The sequence below is a fragment of the Metschnikowia bicuspidata genome (assembly GCF_001664035.1).
Source record: "Metschnikowia bicuspidata var. bicuspidata NRRL YB-4993 chromosome Unknown METBIscaffold_1, whole genome shotgun sequence".
Classification (NCBI taxonomy): domain Eukaryota; kingdom Fungi; phylum Ascomycota; class Pichiomycetes; order Serinales; family Metschnikowiaceae; genus Metschnikowia; species Metschnikowia bicuspidata.
Genome location: NW_017387731.1, coordinates 334,692 through 358,850, shown reverse-complemented (window position 1 = coordinate 358,850; position 24,159 = coordinate 334,692). Strand labels below are relative to the sequence as shown.

The following is a 24,159-nucleotide window of genomic DNA, read 5'->3' as shown; positions in this document are numbered from 1 at the left end:
GGTATATGAACATTGGAAGCCAACACCCATCCTTCTTTGTCATGTATATCTTCAATGCCTTGTTCGCCGCGACCATTCCTTTTCTGTCCATGGACATCTTGCCCAGGTCAACTTTTGCACATTTCGCACAGGCCATCATTTGGAAAATCCTATCGTATATTGTGGAGATGGAAAGGATATTGGGGTAGCTGGTCTGCAGCATCCATTCTTCCAGCATTAATTTGTTAGGGAGCTGTATGTTAAAAAGCTGGAACAACAAGTTTCGATATGTCCCCGTGCAGTTATACCTAAAATATAAACTGACAAAGTCAAGAGTCTCTTGCGAACCAGGTGGGTTCTCGCATTTAATGGCCACATCAGTCCATTTCTGATCATTGTGTTTCTTTTCCTTTTCGATAACAAAGAACTGACTACACTTAATACGAGTGAACCGTCAACTTGGTCAGCGCGGGCACTCTCCCAAAATTGCATCCTAGCTGTGTGGTTCAAATTCGGCACTGCGACAAGAGATCTCAAAACATACAAAAGTCGATAAATCTGTCCGGGCAAGGCATTTCTTCGGTGGTTTCTGGGCTATGCAGAACTGAGCTGATGATGCTATAACTTTAGACATGTTGATGTCATCATTCCATCTCGCCATATTCACGGTTGAATGTTTCAGCGAACCTTGCAAATCTTACAGAAGATGCTGCTCTTTGCTTCTTTGATCAGTTTTCGTAAAAGAATTTTACTTAAATGCGATTATATCCTTTATAAAACCAAGAATGCAGCAGCTTGTGGAGATCTGTGTGATTTGTGAAACCAAAGTCAGGAATATCACTCTAACTTCTTGACGTTTTTGCAAAATCTTCGAAGAATCAAAAGATTCTGAGTATTTCACATGATCTGCAATCGGGTCTCATTTTTAACATGAACGGTAGCCTGTTACTAATGGTGGCGAAAAGCAAGGCTCATGATAGATGAAATGAAAGACAGTCAGAATAAATCTCTGCATCAAAACATGACTGGGCTTCTCCCTTTTTGGAAGTAGATATCTTCTCCTTTAATATATTGATGTAATGACGCTTTGAGCGATTGTCACTACTCTTGATTTTGTAGATTCATCAAGTCATGACAATAGCAAAGGCTGCACGCGAATCTGCCGTCGTCGTAATATATTAGTCCGCAAAACAGACTCTAACAAAGCCTTTCAGATTTTTCAGTACCACTGTCACTTAACCACATGTTCTCAAAGCTCAAACCCCACATTTCCAAAATTCAAAATTTACAAAACCCTCGAGGAGGGCCTACCCATCAATGCCCGCATTTTGCAGCCGAGCGTTGGCCGCAAAATCCACTGAGAACCCAGCAGCGTTTACCCACCAGGTCATGCCATGTGCTGGAAACCTATCTGTCTTTATGTTCTCTATCTGGCGTTATGGCTCCACTCAAAAATAAAAGGTCATAATATCCGCACGCACTGTCTGGAATAACGATCCGATGAGCCACAACCAAATACAAAGGATGAGCAGGGTTGTCTAACAGTGATATGTAGTGATTCCGCGACAGCACACCAGTCACCACATTTTTTCTCAATGCTTGAATTATGAGGGCCATGGTAATGGTGATGGCGTCAGGCGACGCCTGTCGGGGTTTACGAAAGAACTGCTAATTTTTAAGTGGCAGATCGTGTCCAAAATCTGGTAGATGATTTTAATTTATTCAGAAGTAGGTGCGTTAAAGATCAAATTCGATTTTGACGCTCGTATCATTAGCCATAATATCTTTAATGGGACGATTAATCTTGATCATCATTCATTGTGTCGAGTTTGCCAGTAATTGCCCACAAGTCTGATATGCCCCACGGTGACTCTTTCGTTTTATATGGCAAAAGACCTCCTCATTTAAGATCTCCAATTTAAGCGTCAACTTTCGCTTAGAAAAAGCGAAAATGAAAGCACTCTTGATTCAATCACCAGAAAGACAGCCCATCGATCATGTACAAGGAAAGCCTCGGGCGACCCATTGAGAATCAAATAAAGCGAGATAATAACCAGACTAGACCACCGGATTGCTTCCGTCGTTTGATATAAACAACTCACATCGAAAAGACAATGCATGCTTGATGCAATACTAAGCATTGAGACGGTGAAAGTTCATTTTCCAGAAAACCCCAGAATAAGAAGACATGCAGCCGGGAAAGCCGGCTAGTGAACATGCATGTCTGATTTGTTTTGGAGCAAATGAGTATGCCTCTTCTTTTAATAAGTGAATGATAACCAGTCGATTCTTTTGCCGCAGGTGCAAAAGACTGGAGTGGAATTCAAGTTTTCTCCAAGTCGAATCCACTAAAGCCGTTCGTGGTACCAAGCTTCACGTGTATTTTGTAGCGTAACGTCAGATTATTCCGAGCAGTATCTCACAACCACGATCCGGAGAAAACATGCATCTGTACTATATGATGCCACTCCCAATCTTTCACCACCACCCAAATAAAAACAAAAAGAAGCTTGCTTCTGTTTCAGTACAACTGGTGGTGCCTTCACGTCCATTTTCTTCGCTGGGCAAATGATATATACATCCTGTTGCGTTGGGCCACAACTCAGGTTCACGACTCTAGATTAATATAGTATTAGTATGTACACATGTCTATCGACCACCGTGCAGCCACAGCTTAGATGCTGGACTCTTGCACATTGACACTTTTGGCCTTCTCGTCCTCCGAAAGGTGACTCTCGTAGTCTTGCACCACCTCGCCGTTGCCCATCTGCGAAATGTCATAGTCATTTGCCCTCAAGTACTCGACAAAAGCCTTGTCCTCCTTGTCGATGGAATCCTGGCCAATAGAAGGACAGAGGAACAACGCAAGGAATGCAGAAAAGAAACTCAAGCCGGACGAAATGTAGAACGCCGTGGTGATTCCTCTGTCGCTGTCGTAGCCTCCGTTGTTCTTGATGATGATGGGGAAAATGTACGTGCCCACAAAAGCACCGACTTTTCCAATGGCCGCGGCGATTCCGTAGTACTGGCCTCTGATGGGCGTGGCCGATGTTTTCGAGGCCAACACACCGACGTTGTTGCCTGCACCAAACTCACCCAAGGTGATGAAAATACCGTACACCACCACGAAAGCACCAATGTGGTTTTTCAAGTGGGCGTATCCTGCAGTCATGCCCATGCCAATGACACCTTGGCACGCAAGCCCAATGAACAACGTGAGACGGGGCCCCAAGAAATCCGTCGAAAACCCTCCCAAAAACGAGCCCGGGATGTAGAACAAGTTGAACACTACGTTCCAGCCCCACGCCTTATAGATGTCGTCACCAGGCAAGATCTGGGTGAGGATGAAGGACGAATAGAGCCCAAATGAGTAGACCGAAAAGTCGTAGACAAACCAGATCGTCGACACCACGGCCAAGCGGAACCAGTAGAACTTGAACACGAGCCAGAAGGGGAACTTCTTGACGGACTTCATGTTGAGCTTCTCGTACGAGTCGGAATTCTTCATTTTGCGTCTCATGAAGAAAAGCGCCAAGGGAGGAAACACACCGAGGGCCACGGTCAATCTCCACACGGGCGACAAGTGGTCTTCCGAGAAGATCCAAAGCAACACCAACGGCACAAAGGCCGACACGACAAATCCAGCATCTATGGTGAAGTTCGTGAACCAGCAGAAATACCGGTTCCGGTGGCCCGGAGGCAACTGGTTGGCAAATTCAGAGGCAATCACGGACGACGTCGGGTACTCCGCACCAATGGCAATGCCCAAGAAAAACCGGAATGTCGTGAGTGCAGCAAACAAGCCCTCAGGCGTCTTTCCCCATGTGGCGACGGCACAGAGAAGAGTGAAGAAAATCAAAAGAAGGTTTGCAATCAACATGCCGCCTTTCCGCGCCACATGATCTGAAATGTAGCCGAACGTCAACTGGCCGATCACAGTGCCGGCGAACGCAATGGCAGAAATATTAGAAATGGCGTTGGACTCGGTGTACTGGTCTCCGTATGTGATGGCGAGACACGTGGTCACGGTAGAAATCGAGTTGTTCACATATCCGTCGGAAAAAAGGCCGGCTCCGGAAACAAATGCGGGCCACAAGTTTTTGGCCTGCACTCTTTTGACCTCTCCGTTCTCATCGATTTCCTGTTCGGGATGGAACGACGTTTCCTCTGGGATTTTCTTGGCCCAGCCAAAGAGAGCCTCCAGGAAAGAATGGGGGAGATCTCTAGAAGCCATGGTGCGCTAGTCGATGCAATGCCAAGAGCTGAAAGATTTCCTTATTTAGGATGAGATGTCGGTGGCTTGTCCGCGGAGAGTCGGTCGAGACAGATGCAGCAGAAGGCCTGGTTTGAAATTAGAAAGGCGTAGATGGTTGAAATTAATCATGTCTGCGTAGGAGGTGGGATTCTTCTTATTATATAGCGCTCGCCATCATGATATCGCCTACACGAGCCTGCGCCGTGGCATGCAGCTGCACAGTCAAACTGCAGACATGAAATATGGCTGGAAAATTCTAATGATTCGGCCTGCACATACCGCGCGCCCTGCGCGGCTCTCTCATTTTAGGGCCATATGCCCCAATTGGTTTGCTTAGGAGCCATGCCCCATGCCTTATCTGACTTCAGCGTATCGGCGTGGTCCATATCCATACTTCTCACGTGCAGCAACTGAATCTTACCGCAAACACAAGAAGCAAGTCAGAGCTAGAAAAAAGGAGAAAAAAACGAGAAAACGAGCGAAAGTTAGCCGTGCTTTAACTGTTTTGTGACATCCAAATCTTCATGTCCAAAATTTGGGCCGGGCGTGTCGCGCACAATAATAGGGCCCACGCGGCCGGCTTCGCAGTGCGCCCCCATATATCTGGGACTGAATTTGAAGAATAAATCACTCAAAGTGGCCACGTGGATCGTGGCACGTGGCGACAACCATAATCTTGAAATCTGAAAACGACTGAGCTGTCCCGCTCGTGACAAAATGTCCCAACTTGTTATAACTTAGTCGTTGCTTGATACGTTTCTGACTTTGACTTTCGCAGGACGTCCGCGTCATTTATATGAATACCATAGGAAATCACATGCCATGCATGCCAAGAACCAACAGACACACACAAGCGAGATGGCCGGTCACGTGAGACAGCTTTACCCCCTTTGCTTTAAGTATGACACATATCTATGCAATATGGCCGTTTGGTTTTTACGCGAGTGGTTTCAGGTACTCCCGGCTTATATATATATGGAGTGTCCGATTTCAACATGTCCAAAACGAGCTTGAGCCACCTTGCACGTGCTGCGCGACAGACGCACGCTGGATTTGCATGTGATTTTGGCACAGCCAGAGGGTGTCCACAGATAACCTCTGGCCCAATTAAAGCTTTTGCACTAAAATCCCTGTCGTGCGACACACCAGGGCCTGTGCTTTCTTTTTTGTTGGGCCCGGGAAATCTGCAATGATGCAGAGCCGTCTCGTATTTGACGGATCACGTGCAGAGCGCAACTCCGAGCTAATAAGTACTAGGCCATATTGATTTACAAGGATTTAGCATGTGTCTTTCATTTTATTATTGATGACCACATGAAATTTTATTCTTCATGTTTAAATCTTGCGTCAAGGATCTGCTGGCGACCTAGTGGTATCATCTTGTCATCAAACGGGCGTGGCATGACGATTGTAGCCATGTCACTTGCCAAACTACAATGCCCACCAAGACCAGTGGCACACGCGGAACTCAAAAAGGGAGGCAACTCGACAAGAGGGGTTGCCAGAAATCCCAGAATCAATTCCGAGTGTTGAAAGCTGCTGATTGCACACGCTCAAGTCAGTAGCCCTGAGTACTCATGTGACCCGAGCACCCACGTGATCTAGGTGCTGCTGGCAATAGACAGTTTTCAAGTTCAGTACATGAAGTGAGACACGAGTCTGAGTTCGGACACATGAGTTCGCTGCACCGGGGACCGGCAATATATACGGGTTCTGCCTTTCAAGAGTCCCACCCAAGGTACACACAAACGGATGACCACAGTCCATGAAGCTTGCTTGCACCCTAAGCCCTTGCAGTTTCCTTACTGCTCTCCACACTCCCTCCATTCAACGGCGTACTTCAAGTTGTCACCAGCCTTGAAAGGCACCACGGTGAGCGAGCTGTTCCCGATTTCCTCCGGCACCTGGTTTTCTCTCGCAACCAACACCGCCCGATCCTTGCTGACCAAGTCGGCGTCTTTGATGCCGTAGAAGGCTTTTCCGTTTTCAGACACGAACTTGACGAGATGTTCCAACTTGCCAGCAGACTCGAAGACCTCTGCTAGATACGCAATGGCGTGCAGTTGCGTGTACACACCCGCACATACGCCAACGTGTTTGGCCTTGCTCTCAATCGGGTGAGGAGCCAGGTCCGAGCCGAAGAAGAAGTATAGCTCTCCACTGGTGGCCGCGTCCACCAAGGCACGCATGTCTGCAGGAAGCTTGGCTACAGGCTTACAGAAGTTGATGGGATTGCCGGCCCACGAGTCAATGGTGAGCGAAAGATGGTGTGCAGTGATGGTGGCTGCCACCCTGCAAGCCGGGTTCTCCTGGTGGAGCTTGCGGACTGTGTCCACAGCGGCCTTGGTGGTGCAGTGCTCCAAAATGATCTTCAACTTGGGGAAGTCACGGGCCAATTTCACAAGCGCGGGGAGAAACTCCGGCTCGGCGTTGAGCACATGGATGTCGCCGTCCTTGACTGGTGGCTTCTCGCCGTGGAGGTTCAACACCAAGTCCTCGGCCTGCAAGGCCTCGAAGACCGGGTAAAATGGCGTGAAGTCGTTTGGATCGACGCCTGCAGACGAGTTGGTGGTCACGCCCGCAGGGTAGCATTTGACGCCGTGGATGGCGCCCGCTTTAGCCGCCGCGTGGATCAACTCGGGCGTCAAGTCTTTGCACAAGTAGAGACTCATGAGAAACGTCGTTTTTGGCGCGAGTGCCTGCAAGTCCTTTCTGTAACGTTGCACGCGTTCAAGCGTTGTGACGGGCGGCGCCAAGTTGGGCATCACGTAGGCAACAGACACTCCGCCTTGTCTGACGGTGGGCGTGACAAGTTCCATCATTTTTCCATCGCGGAGATGCACGTGCATATCCGCAGTGATGCCAAGGTCGATTTCGGTCATTTTTGCGGGAAACGCTTGGGTTTGGAGGGCTGTTGTGGGTGTCTAAAGAACACGAACGGTGGTGAAGAGGGAAAAAGCGGAGTACCGGGCGCGTAATTTGGCCAGACGCGCGTCACGTGACCGGAAGCTGATGAACAATAGGCCAGTCAAGTAAACCAAAATTAAATAGTACGGGGTGTCAGGAAACAGGAGGTCAGGAGAACGGGATTTCAAGATCCAAAAAAAGGGTCTCGGAAATGTAGAAAGATAGGTCAGATCCCCAAGTGGACCTTTTGGTGATGTTAAAATCCGCTGCCAAGGCGTATAGGTAAATCACGGAGACTGTCTGCTAGTCTCAAATTAGTAATAGATCAGGGATTTTTTTAAGCATCCCAATAATACCCCATGGCACATTGGCAAATAGATGAGCCATATAGGGGTGCTGCTTGAAGCTTTCGTAGCTGTTTGTGATGGATAACTTCTTGAAGCTTGTATCACTGAATACGTATCGCCCTATAAGGCTGAGCACCTAGCCATCTCACCGAAGACCGACAGACGAGCCCTGTGACCAACGCCATTTTTCTTGTAAATCTCTAAAATACTGGTTACTCAAGCGTTCCCAATCTCTAGTGTCGGTGGACTTGGGTGGGTGGACTTGTGCAAAGTGAAAAGTACGCATTCAGCCAGCCATGATCACTTCTCATACTTTAGGATAAACCAAGATGACTCGCCATTACACACGTTCAGCTGCCGAATTTCTTGTTTAAGCAGAGTTCAAATTGTAGCTTAAAAAGCCTCGCGATATCAGCTTCATTTGGCCACAATAAACCTTGGCTTCTCTGAATATCGTATCCGCACCAAAAGCATTGTTTGGCCAAATTGCTATCTCTTCTTCGTCTTCATCATTCCTTGCCGAGGGCCACTATGTGACCGCGCTCGTGTATATAAATCGCCGAGCGACAAGACGCCCTCAATTCACAAGGAAGCGTCTGTTCGAGACGCAGCAAAAGTAGTGATATCTGCTCAAGAACCGGGGTGCCGCTCAGAAGCCGCGGGCCAAGCCAGAGCTTGACAATAGCGTAATCTGCGGGCCGCTCATTGAGATCAACACCAATCACAGGAACTGCTTTGTCAGTAATTTTGTATATTGGGGCCAGATTCTGGTTCCATTCGAAAATCGTAGACGCGTCACCAAAACATGGATTCTAATGAGTCTTTTCCCCAATATGAAACCTTTTTGTCACAAATGCCACGTTCTTTCAGAACCTACGTTCTTTCAGAACCTACGTTAGTGACCGTCATCTAAAATACACCGCTGCAAAAGCATACGTACTGTAGATAGCCATGGGCAAGGAAAGCAGCTCGCGAAGCACCACAGAGGCGACTTCCTGAAAGAAATTCCTTGCATCTCGCAGGCTGATTTGAAATGCAACTTTACCGCATATGCGGTCAGGATGAAGACCCAAGCGGAGGTAGGCTGCCTCTCCCGAGCAGTCCTTTTTGATCTGCTTGTTCCACGTGACTAGCTGGACTTCTGTTTCTAGAATATCCTCGAGCCGGAGGCCCTCGTCAGGGCCCCCATTTCTCCAGACGCCCCATTTGAAGTATAGAGCTGGGTCCTCCAGGCTACGGTGGAGTGTGATGAGATATTTCAAGATCATGCTGTCTTCGTGGCTAAATATATTGCTTCTAGCAGACGGGGCTTTGAAAAGCTCAAAAGAACAGGAGGTCTCGATCCCTGCCAGAATAACGTGGGGCTCGTTTGTTTCGGCTTCAAAGGATCTGGTAGTACAGGGTACCATGGAAGTTCTGGAAGTTACCGAGTCGCGTGTCTGGGGATGAATGCCAGAATCCTGGTCATGACGAATTGGACTATATATGCTTAGACTATCTTCAGATGAATTGTGACCATGACCCTTGGTATGTGAGTCCAGGCCCATTTTGTTTATAAGGCTTAGAATATCTCAAGAGTCGAGTTTTGGTTTTCTGAGAATGTTTCGGGTGTCTTGATACTTCAAGAAAGTTCTCTACGCATGATTTTGTGAAACTGGTGCGAAAACTATTCTCAGTAATTTGCACCCACGAAACCCACAAAAAAAACCCACTTTTCGCAGAGGAGCGGTGCAGAGTAATTATCACGATGATGCATTTATTGGGATGCAACTGTGGACTACATACTGGGACTCGGGACTTTTACATATAATTGAAAATAAGTGGGGATAGTTTTCTCGATAGTTCAAGAAAAAAACCCAGAAGTGTCTCTCTCGACGAAAGTTCCATTTAGAATCATATATTATCTTTGTACGCGGGAGCTGTTGATGTTGGAAATATGCTTATATTCGAAATCCCTCCAGTAATATTCAAAACTGCGCATGTCACTTGATTAGCCCATGTAGCAACTCTTTCTTGTTTTTTCCTGTGAGCAGGCATAAATCATACTGATCAACAAAAACGTTTGTTTTCTTCATACTGAGAAAAGCCCTTATGAAATCACGGTAGACATTTCGCGGCAGACTTGTGTTAATCTTCAGATGAAACAGCTAGCGTTCGGATCGCAAGAGGGAATTCCTTTCCCTACAAGAATCATTGAGTGACCAGCACTGTTATTGAAAGATGAAACCTAATTCCGCATCAGCAGCTTTCCCAGTTAGTTATTCATGACTAAACCAGTACAGCCACAAAAACCTCTTTTTATAATCCTCTGCAATCATCAACGATAACAAAAAATAATCGGCTCAAATCGAGCCCAAACCCGCACACTTTTAAACCAACAATAACATTCTTGATTTCCGACGACTCGTACTACAAAAGAAATCTTCAAGATTTTTCGTCTATGCAGCCGTTCACAAACAAAAATCTAAATAGTGCAGTAAGTGTTCAATTTTGAACTTCAAACATATCCACAATACCGGCTATACTTACTTCCATCCTGAAATCAGCCGCGTCTATATAAAAAGAAGGAGCAGATTTTACGGGAAAATGTGTTCTCTACGGTGTACCTATCATATGGGAAACAATAAACATTAAATATCAAATGAATTCAGGCACTTTATTTGTGCATGGCAGACTGGCGTCTTTTGGAAATTGAGGCTAAGTTTTGAATTGCGTCCTCTTTATAGAATTTGACACATTCCAGGACAAAATAGTCAACAACTTCCTTATACGTTTTAGGCAACTGGCTATACATGTGTTCCGGTGACTTGTAAGATCTACCTTGACGATTTTCAATCCATTCCTGGCACCATTCAATTACCAGCTTGGTTAAAAATACCAGCTTTGAAATGTCTTCAATATTCTTTTTGGCTTTTGCTATGCGCACTTCGAGCTCTGTTTTCGAATATTCGGCCCGTTCTTTTTTTGTCGACTCCAAAGGGGCTCTATTTAATTTCTGCAATTCGAGAAGCTGGTGAACTTCGATTTGATATTGGCAAAGATTGTTGCAGGCCTCGCGGTGAATTTTTTTTTGTTCTTTAAAGAACTCGTCCACGCCCTTGTTCTCTATTGGGGTGTAGGATGAATGCTCAAAGTTCTTTTCATACTGCTCGGCAGTCATGGCGAAGTGGACATTCCAATAAGAGTGAAAGGATATTACTTGCATTTTCTATTCAGCTTGAGTTGTGCTCTCTGCAAAATTGTCAGTATAGAGGACAGAGCATTGGAACAACAAGGGGGTTGACTTGGTATTTATATGATATATGATGCTTCACAAGAGTGGGTTAAGACATTTTATTAAATTCTCAAGAGTATGCTTATCATCTCGAGTAGGATTCACCATTGTTTAGCTCAAGTCTTCTGATTGTTAAGTGCTTGCAAATTACCTTTGTTTATCTGCAGATAATTTACAGCGCTGTTTTAGGTCAGTATTTGGAATTTTAACAAAATGTAAACAAAAAATAGGTTTTTCTCGAAGAAAAATCACCGTCACTTTCATAATGACTCGTGCAAAGTCATTGTCGTGTAGAAGGTTGTTCTATTTTGAATACCTCAAAGCACATCTTCAGCCCAATATAGACGAGGTATGATTTCAAAATCTATTGTTCCGTCAAAAATTGGTTGATTTTCCAAACGAGAAGATCAGCACAATGAAAGCAACTAGCAACTGGAGTAGAAACAATAATTCACACTATATGGTTTTTGCTTCTGCAATGAAAATACAATTATTCTGAAAGCAATTAAAGCCCGTGTTGGCTTGTCTTGGCATTTTCGCTCGACTCTTTTCGTGTGCTGTATACTTTCTATATGTCCTGTAGAAATTCATTGTTTATTTTATGAAGGTCGAGTTGAGTATTTGATCACGAAGAATAGAAAACGAATACAGCTAAGAAAGTTATTCAGGCTCAAAGGGTAGTAAAGGATCAATAAGAAATTATATCAATTTCTTGGTAACACAGCGCTTTACGCTTTACATGAGTTAAGTATAAGAAAATAATGGGCTGAGGTAGGGTACCAAACAATGAAGAAAGTAAAGCATTAAAAGAAAAACTGAGTCAGTACTCTGAAAAGAGTGCTTTATGTTAAGATTTGACAGACCCTGCTGTGATGTGGCAGTACTCATTTCCTGCTGTGCCACAGGCCACTATTTGGGTCATTTCCTCACATTCAAAGAGAATCGCGATACCATTCTAATTAAATGTCTCCGACTTATGCGCATTTCTGCAGCCGTGAAAGAATTGGCCTATCGGCACGGCGTCAAGAGAAAGGCACATGTCAGGTTCGGGCCAGCCGCTGAAAATACCAAAAGACAAATCTGAATCTGCAATGTGAACTTATACCAGCTTTCGCTCACTAGCTGCTCCCGATTCTTTATTCTGCTGGCTACTACTTTGCTGGTTCCGAGCACGTGACCCATGATGAGAGACATGTCTCGGCCGCTCCTCGCCCTCTACCAAAATGCGCCCCAGAACCCGTCGCACCATATCCACCCAAACCAACCAAGTAAGAAGAAAAAAGTATTTTTGCGAACTGAACACAGCAAGCAGAAACACAAACGGCCACGTCCTGCAAACACGGCACCGTAGCCCGGCGGGCCCCGCCAAAAACAGCACCAGGTTTCTGGACCTGCACATAGGCGCTCCGCTCGAGCCCCGGCCTGCCTTGCGACTGGCCTTCGCCAAAAGTAGCCTGTACCCTGCTACTGTAGGCCTTTGACGTCTCCTATATAGAACTCTCTCCTTGGATTTTCGGCTGTGTGCCGCTGTCATCTAGTCGCCGCTATTTCTTCCATAGTCTCTTCCCCACGCTCTTCACCCCAGCCTCTCATTGAACCAGGCTCTCATCGAACCAGGCTCTCATCGAACCAGACTCCATGAGCTCGATATTTCTTCCCCACCTCAATTCCGGGTGGCATGTGGACCAGGCCATTCTCTCTGAGGACGAGCGGCTCGTGGTGATCCGGTTTGGTGCCGACACCGACACGCCGTGCATGATCATGGACGAGATCCTCTTTGGCATAGCGGAGCGGGTCAAGAACTTTGCCGCCATCTATCTCTGCGACACCACGACGGTGCCCGACTTCAATGACATGTACGAGCTATACGAGCCCTGTACGGTGATGTTCTTCTGGCGCAACAAGCACATGATGTGCGACTTCGGCACGGGCAACAACAACAAGATGAATTTCCTCGTGGACAACAAGCAGGAGATGATCGACATTCTCGAGACCATCTACCGCGGCGCCACCAAGGGCAAGGGGTTGGTGGTGAGCCCCAAAGACTACAGTTCTGCGCGGTGGCGGTGAATGGCGCCGGGGGCGGGGGTCACGTGTATAGTGCAATCTACTTGCCGGTGGTTTCACTGGCCCGGGCGGCCCGGTGGTGACTGGTGTGGCTGTGGGTTTGACGTGGGTTTCATGTGCGTTTCATCTGGCATCTGGCTCTCATAGGCCTCCTTCTGGCTCTCATAGGCCTCCTTCTGGCTCTCATAGGCCTCCTTCTGGCTGTCACAGGACTTTTTCTGACCCTCACAGGACTTTTTCTGACCCTCATAGGCCTCCTTCTGGCCTCGCCCGGGGGCCTCGAACCCACGCCGGCTTCCGCCTCCCATCCCTTCGGAGCCTCGTCGGCACGCTCACTCCTGGACGGGATTCTGGGCATAGAAGAAGTTGACCGCGAGCAACTCGCTGCGCCCGCCGTGCTTCCGCACCCACTCGCGGACCCCCGAGCCCGGCACCAGCGTGCCCCAGGTGGGCCGGTCCGGGGGCGCCACCAAGTTGGCCTGGGGGTCCTGCCTATAGAACAAAAACACGTACCGGTGCCTGCCGGTTTTCTCCGGGGGCGCCGGGCCTTGGTAGGGCACGAGCTCGCGGGCCTGTGAAAAGTCCAACATGGTCGACAAGCTGTCGCCGCCGTTGGCGCGCGAGTTCAACGACAAGTCCGTGGCGATCCAGTGGCAATACTGCGACCACTTGTGGTCGGTGTTGGACGGCGCGTCCGGGTCCGTCAACACCAACATGAACCGGTCCTCGGAACTCACCAGCAACTCCTTTTCCGGATTGGGCAGGTTGAGCGTGAACTGGATTTGTGGCCGCTGCTGCGTGTCCTTGACCGAGAGCGTGTTGCCGAGCGTGACCTGGACAGTTTGGGAGTTTTGGGAGTGTTGGGAGTTTTGGGTGTTTTCACCGTTTTGGGTGTTTTCCCCGTTTTCGCCACTTTGGCCGTCTGGGCCGTATTCGATGGTCAACAAGCCCTGCGTGTCGAACTTGTCTACGACCTCCGGCACGATCTGATGCTTGTTGTACGCCTCGTCCAACAGCTGCGAAATGGTCATCAAGTTCATTTTCGTTTGTCTGAATGGTTTGTGCTGAAAAGTCCGGGGCACGAGCCGGGTCACCCGGGGCGCTACGCGTGACGCTCCTCTATATATAGCCAACATGGGTGGTGAGACTTTGCTTTGCTTTCACGGGGCGGAGAGCAAGGCACATTGGGGACAGGTTTATATGGCCCCCGTAGGCTCTGTGCACGCAGGCCTCGCTCGGGGGAACCCGCAAGAGCCCGGGCGGGGAGCTGGGTTCTTTTTTTTTCCATGGTTTACGAGATTTGCCGGCGGCCCGCGGATGCGGCGGCGGGCCAATGGCAACGGGCTGCGGCGGTCACGTGCCGCGCCGCCCGGCCCTCGTCTTTACAATTCTCCAGTTCTGGGGGCCAGGAAATGTGCCCTTGTTTCCAGGCTCGGCGGTGTGCACAGGGGCGTGCGGCTCGCGGCCGGCCCGAAGCGCGGGCACATGCTTGCTCTGGTCACGTGACGCCGCAACCATCGGCCGCGGGGCCAGCTGGAGTCTTGGCAGCGTCATGGCGTGCTCCAGCGTCGGATACTTGGGTCTGCGATCGCCGCGGCGCCTCAACTGGCGGGCTCGGGAGAGCCTTCGTTCCCACGCCACGTGATCCACACGTGGTTGTTGGTAGATGCAGGATATTTGCATCCACTGTCTGCAGGTACAAATCCCGCGCCGGCTGTTTGGGGATGCCGGCCGGACTGTACTGATGTGGCGCTTGAACGCTTGTTTTGCTGTTGCAGAATCTGTCTGTTCATGAGTGGGGGTGCGAAGTTTGCTAGGTGAGGAATGCGATATATATCAGGGCTTATGTGAGACTTTCAAAAGATTTCTTAGTAATGCTGAGATCAGGATTCAAAGGGCAAAACATTGACTGCACTGCCCGCTAGCCGCTGTACGCTTTAAGCCAAGGCCCTATCACAGCCCTATCACGTTTGCCCCACCACGTTGGATTATGTCCTGAACAGACGTGCATCCTAGTGGTGCGTTGTTGTAAGCATGCTAGCATTTGCTTGATGTGTATTGTATTACAATATGATATAACATAATAATGTGATATAATATAGTGTGACATAATATAGTGTGATATAATATAGTGTGACATAATATAGCGTGACATAATATAGTGTGATATAATATAGTGTGACATAATATAGTGTGATATAATATAGTGTGACATAATATAGTGTGATATAATATAGTGTGATATAATATAGTGTGACATAATATAGTGTGACATAATATAGTGTGATATAATATAGTGTGATACAATATAATGCAAAACAACATGGTACAACACAATACAGTACAGTACAGTGATTTACATTCAGTATATAACAACTTTACAAATGGAATATTGCGCCCAAATTAATCCAAGAAAATATGAAAGCTTTAACATTACCAAATATACAAACAAGGTTTGAGACAACTAGGAATGAAGAATTTTGTATTTGGTCCATCTGAATATCTTGGCCTACCTGTACAAGTAGAAGCTTGAACAAGTGCACTTCGAACGGGCTCAAAATCACTAGGATTTCGTCTTTGTGGCTGTCCAAAATGGTAGACACTAATAGTAGTGCTTCTTTCAAGAAAAATCCCGTTCATAAACACGTTCCACTGTAATTGATGTTTAAGGTGCTCCTAAAATGCGTAAACCGATGAGCGGAAAGGAGCCACACGATTTCGACCCTAGCTACATATCTAAAACTGTTTACAGCTCTTGTACTTCCTGTAAAATCATCACACAATTTTCTTCTTTCAATCATTATCAAAACAACACATTGACTCAATGGTCCTCATCAAACTGAATGAATAAGTATCATTGTGCATTTGATCACCGCATCAAAGTAAAGATTTGTAAAAAGCGTCAACAGCTGAGGTAGTACATTAAAACATCAATAATAGCTGGAGCACACAATTTCAATGTCCACCGGAATCCCGCAGAAATTGGGCATTCGGAAATTCTTTTGAAGGGCTGTGCCGTATTGTTGAACCAGATCACTTTAAATATGACGACTATGATTAGATGCCGCGGGGTTGTATTAAAAGAGAGCCACGTATGACTCGTATGTTTAACCCCTTTCTGAATGCATCCAGTTCCTGCTACTAGAGAAATTACGTCAAGACATTCAGAGAGGTGATTTGACGCCGGTAACTAACAAAAGAATCAACGGTGCGCCACAACTCAAAAAACATCCTCCTTGTCCTCCTCCTTCTCCTCCTCCTCCTCATCATCATCATCATCATCATCATCATCATCATCATCATCATCATCATCATCATCATTATCTTATAAAACATATAGAAAGCCGGAGTATCCAGGGTGGACACTGTAGAGCTGCGAGACGGGTGGCGTTTTCATCACCAACACAAATATGTGACTCCATAACATAGAGACCATGCAAATACAGTGGGCCGAAATATGGAGCTGGTTACAGTCCATTTTCTGCGGCCTCCAGTAACTAAGCATGAACACAAAGGAAGCCATACGGCGTGCTGCGATCTCAGTGAAAGCCATGTTAAGCCATCACAAAACTCGCCGCCATGAGAAGCCCCCACCGTCTTTCAGAAATCTCATGATTGCGAGTATTAGTCTGTTTAAATGCTCATCACTGGAGTTTGCTCACTTCCAACCTTTAAGCATAAGCATAATCCAAGAGTGGCTCGCGTTCAAACAACCAGCATGAGAGCCCGGAAGTAGTCAAGTCCCGGCTTTGCATAATATGCCATGCGGGCAATGAGCCAATCTGGTTCTGAGGCAGACCTCGTACTTGGCATACATGGTCTTCCAATTGGCATCCTTTCATCCACTGTAAATAATTTCCATAAATGAAATTGAGCAAATGAATGATACCAGCGGGCGTTGTTAGCATCTCAAAGTGTTTATAATTGTGACGGGGATGCAGTCTCAATCAAACGGAAAACGATGCTGACATAGTTGGCGAATGTCTTCCTATAATCTCTTGGACAAATGGGAACGGCATTTTCCAGCCACGATCTGCAGGGAGAATAAGCCAGCTTATATACCAACATAGCTGGGATTTTCATAAAGCGACAGTTCCACATTGGGGCCAATGGCCCATTTCATAAGCAAGCACGCGGCTGCTTGCCCATGGTGAGCATGAAATTCCAATTTGCCGGTCCCACAGATGCTGATAAATCAGAGCATGTTCGACAGAAGCGGTTCATAGTTGTGTCAAGTCGAGGACTCGCACGATTCATGAAATTTGTGGAGCCCACAGAATCCATATAATGCAGAAAGACCAAGAACTCGTGGACATACAGCCCGTGAATCAAACATCCAGTTCACAGAGCTCGTGAACCCCACATGGACCTTGACAGTTATGGAGTCACAGACCTCATTGGTTTCAAAGAGTCCCAATCATGGATCCCATAATCCTGGGCCCATCGTCGTCGACCCATTATAGTAGAGCCGTAAAAAAGGGGCCATAGTAGTGGAGCCATAGTAATGAAGCCATAATCATAGACCCATAATAATAGACCATAATAATAGACCCATAATAATAGACCCATGATAATAGAGCCATAATAATGGAGTCATAATAATAGACCCATGATAATAGATCCAAAATGATAGAGTCATAATCAAAGACCCATTATCAAAGACTCATTATCACAGACCCATAACCATGACCCATAACCATGACCCACTATAACAGACCCACCATCACAGGCCCATTATAACAAACCCACCGTAACAACAAATCCCAAATTCCAACTCACAAGCCCTGCTACTCCAAAGCAGGGTACGACGCATACCCCCCATAGTACGGGGCCCCCGCCCGTGCAGGCTGCCCGGGCTCGTTTTGGGCTCCTGCTAGACCCAGTTCATCCGGGCCTGTCTCGTGGGGCCGGCCAGGCAAATGGGCCCGGTTTCCGGGGGAGCCCCTCGGCTCAACGCCCCCGGATATCGCGTCCTGGCCATTCGCAGCCCCCGGCGGCGGCTGCAGCGGCTCCGGCATTCGGCCCATGGGCTACATGTCCAGCACAGCGGCATTGGCCGCCAGATTGGGCCCCGGGCCCTCCTGCTGCGGCACGTTTAGTGGGCCTCCCGCCAAAACCAGGCCTGGCGGTAAGCCTGCACCATGGGTGGGCGCCAGGCCGCCCCTTGCATGGGCCATCTGCGGCATCGGGGCCTGCAGGCCATGGAGCATATGGGCACCGAAGGCATCGGGCCGGGAAGGATACGACTTCTTGGGCTTCTCCTCCTCGCGCGGCACGACGTCGATCAAGAAGTCGAACATGTCACTCTTCGTCAAGGCAGCCGCAATGTCCAGCTTCTGGAGCGTGCGGCGCTTGTTTTCCTCTGCGTGGATCCACGCCCGCATGGTGAGCTCGGTGATAAACACGTCGCAGCCTTTGGCGAAAAGAATGGGCGCCTCGGCGCTGATCATGCGCACCTCCTCGTCGGTTTTCATGACCTTCTTGATTCGTGCTAGCGGCAACTGGTGGTTCTTGAAGTCGTGGTCGTCGTGTTCGATGGAGTTGATGGTCTGCTGCCAGTACTGCATCATGAGCTCCCGGTTCTTGCCGGCAAGCCCCTGGCCCACGTTCCCGAAAACACCGCCGGGCGTGCCGTGCTGCTGCTGCTGCATGACCGCTGCGTCTGCGGCCTCCTGCGCCGCCAAGAGCTCTTCCTCGTCGACAATAGGATGCGTCTGATTTTCATCATTGCCTAATGCCGGCTCCTCCGGGCCGGGGCCGAGGTACTGCAGGGAGACGCCGCTGGCCTGGGGGTCCCCGAGTGCAGGCATCTCGCCCTCTTCCATGTACGTGTTGCTGTACTCCATGTTGTTGCCGATGTGAAGCGTGGTGGCCTGCTTGCACTGAGTTGGTCTCTTTAGATTAGAGATGCGCCGTGCTTGCACGATGAGTCGAGGCTCGTCAACGCGCATGGCGGCCGCTGCATGCAGGAGGGGAGATACGACGGGCCGTGCGTCGGGGTTCATGCACCGCCCGCAAACCGGGGGCTCGGCCTCTCGGCTTTCTTGGTCGCGTTCACATCTGTGTGGTTCCACGAATACATCGATGGTATGTGTCGATATTCTCGTAGTGGCTCAGAAAATATGATGGGGGTTTTTTCTCGCCTTCCAGTTGCTGCCGCAGACAGCTTGGTCGCGGGTGCAAATATTGTATTTGAAAGAACACAGCCCCGCAGCAAGAATCCGGCCTCGATGCTTTTCTTGACAGGTGAGAAGCTTGTTTCCTATGATTTCCACGCTATCACAGCATGTTCCTGGACGTGCGTACCTGGGCCTTCGTCAGCATAACTATGTTTTAGAGCCTCAACTGGCACGTGACCAGCCTACCTCTAATATTACAAGATAAGTGTTGGCCTTGTTTTTAATCCACAGGTCAAATATGGATATACCGCTTTTCATATTCTGTGTTTCGTTGTGTATAGACCCTAATTTGTAACATAAACTTCGAGGCCTGGTCTTTTGAGTCCTGAACTACATATGCCGGAACATTCAAAAGATGTTCAATATTGAATAGAAACATCTTCCGTTGTGCTTCAAAATCGGGGTAGTATGCTTCAATGAAAAACTGTCTAGATCTTCCTCTTCTGCCATTTCTTTCAGGTTGAACGGCTTGAAGTATGCTGGGATTTGTCAAGAAAACAGTCATCGCAAGACTCAATGCTATGACTCCTCTTGTCAACTAGCCCTTTCTAATCTTTACTCTATACTCGCCTATATTTGGAGCACTGTTAATATCGGCTTGTTAAAATGAGACTTTTCCATTCTCTCCCCATCTCTAAATAAGAAAAACAACAGAGAAATTTTGCACTAAAAGTCGAAAGCCTGGGATTAGTGATGGGCACTTTTGCTCGTGCTTTCCCTAGATCAGATAGAGCACTAAGTGAAATTACCATACACCATTCACCAATATATCCCGTTTTTCTTTAACCCATTTACGACTTGATTAGTTGAGAAAAAGAAGCAATACATTCAAGAGGCAAATTCTCGTCATCTGCAAAATGTACCTGATGCGGAACCACCGCCCACTGTTGCTCATAGTTCATCAAAAAAATGCGCAAGCCCGGAATCGAACCGGGGGCCCAACGATGGCAACGTTGGATTTTACCACTAAACCACTTGCGCTTCTGTGATTTTTCTAGCTCTTACGTAATCTAGAGAGTCACATTAGACAAGTATTAGATGTGTAAGATTCATGTTAGTGATGAACATCTTCGGGAAATTGACTTTTGAAAAATGATTTCATTGAAAGAGAAGAGCCTTGGTCTAATATACCTGGGTATCACCTAAATACCTTCTATATAGCCGTGACCAACGGAAGGGTACGGGCCGAGTTTTGACAATTGGTACGTAGCTGGGAGCTGTTTAAAGGTTTTTTATATATATTCGTTATATAGTTTTGCCCCTTTAATCAGATGAATCTAACCAAAAAAAAAAAAGAGACGAATTCAGATCTCTGAGCTCAATTAAATATAGCCTTGATTACAACCGTTGTGATGATAAGAGTTCGTTTAGCACAGCAAAAGAAGAAGAAAATTACAGCATTTTGTGAAGTTTCAGTCCTCGTAAATTCCAACAAATGTATGGATGAGAAGGGGGACATTAACAATACCCTGGCAAATAAAATTAAAGCAACTATGAAAATCATAAATATAAAGTGTTTGTACTCGTTTTCATAGGTCTGATTCCGTCACAACTGGTGCCGCTACATCGCTTTCATGTCCCTTTGAACATTGATATGTGATCATGTGCTCCAGAAAAGCCGTTCTGGACACTTTCAATCATTGTCATAATCTTTATCATAAGTCAATTGTTAGGTTCAAATATTCCACGACCTGTACAACTTGAGATGTTTGTAATTATTTGCACTTCCCAACATTCCCATCGCAAGCGGCTTATAATACCAAAATACGCATATGATACACGCGTAAAGAATGAGGAATATGATGTAACAGAAGTATGCTCGCGTCCTTCTAGCGATAAAGTATTCGACCAAGAACCCAGAAACAAAGATGGCGAAGTAAAGTGCAGGCACATAGTGATGGAGGTAAGTTACGCGGCCCATCACAACAAAAGGAAGGTAATGTAAGATCCAGCCCAAGAAGGGAAGTATGCCGCCGGCAAGAATAAATCCCCACTCATCCGAAAACACTCCTAACTTGATGATCTGGCGTTGCCATGCAAACAGAATACCTCCGAATGTGAGAGCTGCCAAGAAGATACACAAAGTTGAGAAGATTGTGACGAACGGGTTACCAATGAGGAAGTATCGGTACGAACCCGGGCCCCAACTGTTCATACGAAGGCCAGACTTTAATATAGGCCACTCCCACCAGCTTGAGACCAAGTGGTCAAAGTGATCTGGATCCGGTACCAAAGCGTTGTTCGAGGCCATCATGCCATAATTCAACAAGATGAACTCTTTCCAGAACTTGGGCTTAGGTGCCACATAAGGTGTCTCGGGGGTGGGAAAATGTTCATTCACATGGTCTTCAAAATTCCACCACGTGCTCTTATCCAGAGTCAAAAAAGAGTTTTTACACATTACTTCTCCTTGCTGGAAACCCCATGCTGGGTACGCGTGGCCTGAAGTCGCCAAGTAGCAGCCAACGACTTTGTGTCTGAGTCTGAAGTTCGTGGAAATTGGGTGGAGTTCGTTACTGCTTTCATTTTGGAACTCCACAGAAGGCGACCGATCTTGCGTTTGAACTTCGACGACCCAATCGTCCTGGTCGTCATTGATGGTAATACCACCGTAGCATGACACCTCGTACTGATTTGACAGGACCGCGGCGGCAATCGGGTGCGAGTGGAGAAAGCAACCTGTATTTTTGTGTTTCAATCGGATGATATCGCCGTCCTTCACGAGGCGCGTGTAATCAAGAACATAATCAGGATGCTGATCGTCGTAGTCCAAGGTGGCAAAACGATTCTGGCTCAGCGAGGTCAACATATCAAACTCGAGAAGGAACTCATTATTATCGTCTTTGAACCCGTAAGTCGTTATTTGCTGCTGGCGGGATCCTTCGGGGTACAATGAAGGGTGAGAGTGGAGCAAGTTGGGCGATAATCCCTGAGATCGAAGCGTGACAAGAGAGCCGTATGCAACCGACCTAGGCCCGTTTTTTAAAGTGTTTCCTTCTAATGAGGCCTGGAGTAGAGTGGAGATCAGTCCGTCGCCCGTTCCAGATTTCGAGAGCACAGCAAAGTGTACTCTGAATGCGACCACGTAGATGAGAAATGGCACAGCGATCAAGAAAACAGCCCGGGTTAGCCAATGTATAATATACTTTTTGATGGACATGTAGGTGCCAGGGAGCTTTTTCGGGTCGACCGTGGTCTGAAAAAACTTCACCAAGAGGTCGTAGATCGTGTAAAAGCCAAAGAGTAAGGTAACAAACAAGCCGACCCATTTCACAGAGCACACGCAGCCGATAGACACACCTGAAATGGCTAGCCACGCAAGTCCTCGGAGAGATAGAAGGCTGTCTGACCTGGTCAAAGTATGCAACTTTGAGAGGCAGAAAAATGTCAGCACGGTGAAAAACAAGAGCATTGAGTCGAGGAGAATGAACTTCGACAACGTGAGCGACAACATCTCAAGCGCCACGCTGAGCGTCACATACCACGCGGTCCATGTGGAGTAGCCGAGTTCCAAGCCCGTAAAATACGCAAGGGGCGTGCACAAGACACTAAACACACAGTTGAACTGCCGCATGCGCATGAAATGGTATCCTGGCGGGAACGGCTGCCCACTCTCAAATTTGAACTCGCCGTCAAATCCGGCCAAATAGCCCGAGAGACCCACAAGCAACTTTCCCAAGGGCGGGTGCACGTCGAAATAAAACTCTCTCTGGATGTAGTACGAGCCGAATTTGCCAAAATGTGCCTCGTCCCACACCACGCTGTGGTTGTTGGTGATACCATAGAAGCGCACATAAGCGGAGAGTGCTGTGAGGAGAAGAGGCGAGACCACGTATTTCCAATAGAAAAAAGACCTGTTTTCTGGTTGTTTCTCTGCAAGAGAAAGCGTCGAGGTCTGCTTTACAAGCTCCTCAAAAGGATCCTGGTCCAGTGTGTCTAACAGAGGCGCGGATTTGCGGTGCCTAAGCACATTCTGACTAGGCTCTGATTCTCTCTGCGCGTATTGCCATACCACGGCTTCGCCTATTTCCATGCTAGGAACAAAAAAGAAGTGTGGTGAAACGATAGCGCTGAGATTATTGATCGAGGCGTACACTAACGTTCATGCTGAAGAACCGCGTGTTTTGGACCTGTATATAGCACGGTGCCTGTCTTTGTTAAGCCATGCTAGCCGCCGCCTCCGGCGGCTAAAAACAAATGACAGCCCAATGGCACGGCCCGTCTTAAAGAAAAAAGCCAGCAGGCAAAAAAGGCGAGTGTGTCCTAAAAACGGGGCCAGATATGAGAGCCGGATTTCTAAGCTGCATGTTTTTAAACATCATCAAGTTGAAGTTGATTCTCCCTTGCACGTGCCTCCACGAATTTGGTGGAGTATGAGGTGGGTGCTGTTTCTCTTTCTTTGTTGTTTAGTCCTTAGATCTGAAGCTTTCATTTAAAACTGACACCTCTTTGATGAAGTGTCTTGCTTCCAGTTTCTCTTTGTGTGTCTGTAAATTCTACTTTAAGATGGCTGCAAAAAGTCCTTGATACGTGTTCATGATCCTGTACCTTTTTGATCTGGGCCCGCTTGAAGGTCGGGAGAAATCAACTAAATACATACGTGGGAGAAATTAAAAGATTCGGTAAAAGAAGGTCTTGATCGAAGGTTCCGTTCTGCTGCGATTCGCAGTATGTCGCATTTCAAAAGTCGCGATTGTCACGTCTCATTTGGTTAATCTTGCGAGGAATCGATCCGCCCCACCATTCGTGTATTCCGGAGGACTAAAGTCTTTGCAAAAGACAAGTGTGAATAGGATAGACGAATTTTTTTTGGGCTCTGTCATGCCCCCAACAATTTCTTTTGGTGTGCTGTCTTTTTTTCACACGCAGACGTCATTATTTATTGCATTATTCGAAAGACGGGCAAGAATGAGACGAATTGAAAACCGCGGCTGCGCTAAAAACTTAACATCCATGTACTTTTTTCATCATATATAGGGTGTCACTAGAGAGTTTTAAAACCACGAAGGGTAAAAGGAAAAAAGCCATCAGGCAATTGGAACCGACAATGCTTACACGGTGACAGGTGCTATCGAATACAACCTCTGGCGGAGATTCTGTGCTGTCACATGAATGGGGGCATTCACGAGCCCGGCATTCTCTACTATTCAT

General features: G+C 47.4%; 8 protein-coding genes and 1 non-coding gene across 9 annotated transcripts; 1 reads left to right on the top strand and 8 right to left on the bottom strand.

Annotated features, from left to right (window-relative positions):
- Window positions 1–2,183: 2,183 nt before the first annotated feature.
- On the bottom strand, window positions 2,184–4,680 carry METBIDRAFT_92014 (MFS general substrate transporter). The gene has a single exon (XM_018859333.1). It carries the CDS (start codon window positions 4,211–4,213, stop codon window positions 2,654–2,656), a length of 1,560 nt encoding a protein of 519 aa, XP_018713237.1. The 5' UTR covers window positions 4,214–4,680; the 3' UTR covers window positions 2,184–2,653.
- Window positions 4,681–6,036: 1,356 nt separating this feature from the next.
- Window positions 6,037–7,116, bottom strand: URA4 (dihydroorotase; the record flags this gene model as incomplete). Its single annotated transcript, XM_018856548.1, has 1 exon — window positions 6,037–7,116. One exon carries the CDS (start codon window positions 7,114–7,116, stop codon window positions 6,037–6,039), a length of 1,080 nt encoding a protein of 359 aa, XP_018713236.1.
- Window positions 7,117–8,185: 1,069 nt separating this feature from the next.
- Window positions 8,186–9,086, bottom strand: METBIDRAFT_29351 (uncharacterized protein). Its single transcript, XM_018855384.1, has one exon. It carries the CDS (start codon window positions 9,033–9,035, stop codon window positions 8,394–8,396), a length of 642 nt encoding a protein of 213 aa, XP_018713235.1. The 5' UTR covers window positions 9,036–9,086; the 3' UTR covers window positions 8,186–8,393.
- A 724-nt stretch (window positions 9,087–9,810) lies between these two features.
- On the bottom strand, window positions 9,811–10,648 carry METBIDRAFT_228136 (uncharacterized protein; the record flags this gene model as incomplete). Its single annotated transcript, XM_018855194.1, has 1 exon — window positions 9,811–10,648. The coding sequence occupies one exon, from the start codon at window positions 10,646–10,648 to the stop codon at window positions 10,145–10,147; it is 504 nt and encodes a 167-aa protein (XP_018713234.1). The 3' UTR covers window positions 9,811–10,144.
- A 1,752-nt stretch (window positions 10,649–12,400) lies between these two features.
- Window positions 12,401–12,832, top strand: METBIDRAFT_75936 (U4/U6-U5 snRNP complex subunit; the record flags this gene model as incomplete). The annotated part of the gene is made up of 1 exon (XM_018858451.1): window positions 12,401–12,832. The coding sequence occupies one exon, from the start codon at window positions 12,401–12,403 to the stop codon at window positions 12,830–12,832; it is 432 nt and encodes a 143-aa protein (XP_018713233.1).
- TFS1 (Tfs1p) lies at window positions 12,687–14,073 on the bottom strand. The gene is made up of 2 exons (XM_018859331.1): window positions 13,084–14,073; window positions 12,687–12,999 (listed from the first exon to the last, which is right to left on the bottom strand). The coding sequence occupies exon 1, from the start codon at window positions 13,963–13,965 to the stop codon at window positions 13,162–13,164; it is 804 nt and encodes a 267-aa protein (XP_018713232.1). The 5' UTR covers window positions 13,966–14,073; the 3' UTR covers window positions 12,687–12,999; window positions 13,084–13,161.
- A 4,023-nt stretch (window positions 14,074–18,096) lies between these two features.
- HAP5 (Hap5p) lies at window positions 18,097–18,444 on the bottom strand (the record flags this gene model as incomplete). The annotated part of the gene is made up of 1 exon (XM_018855333.1): window positions 18,097–18,444. A coding segment is annotated over one exon (348 nt), but the record flags the coding sequence as incomplete, so codon positions are not given.
- Window positions 18,445–19,918: 1,474 nt separating this feature from the next.
- METBIDRAFT_t2 lies at window positions 19,919–19,989 on the bottom strand. Its single transcript has one exon. It is a non-coding gene; the product is annotated as a tRNA-Gly (tRNA).
- A 694-nt stretch (window positions 19,990–20,683) lies between these two features.
- On the bottom strand, window positions 20,684–23,041 carry PMT6 (dolichyl-phosphate-mannose-protein mannosyltransferase; the record flags this gene model as incomplete). The annotated part of the gene is made up of 1 exon (XM_018859318.1): window positions 20,684–23,041. One exon carries the CDS (start codon window positions 23,039–23,041, stop codon window positions 20,684–20,686), a length of 2,358 nt encoding a protein of 785 aa, XP_018713230.1.
- Window positions 23,042–24,159: the final 1,118 nt, after the last annotated feature.

Excerpts from the sequence above, each read along its gene's own strand:
- METBIDRAFT_92014 (XM_018859333.1), bottom strand. The coding sequence starts at position 4,213 with ATGGCTTCTAGAGATCTCCCCCATTCTTTCCTGGAGGCTCTCTTTGGC.
- METBIDRAFT_29351 (XM_018855384.1), bottom strand. The coding sequence starts at position 9,035 with ATGGGCCTGGACTCACATACCAAGGGTCATGGTCACAATTCATCTGAA.
- TFS1 (XM_018859331.1), bottom strand. The coding sequence starts at position 13,965 with ATGTTGGCTATATATAGAGGAGCGTCACGCGTAGCGCCCCGGGTGACC.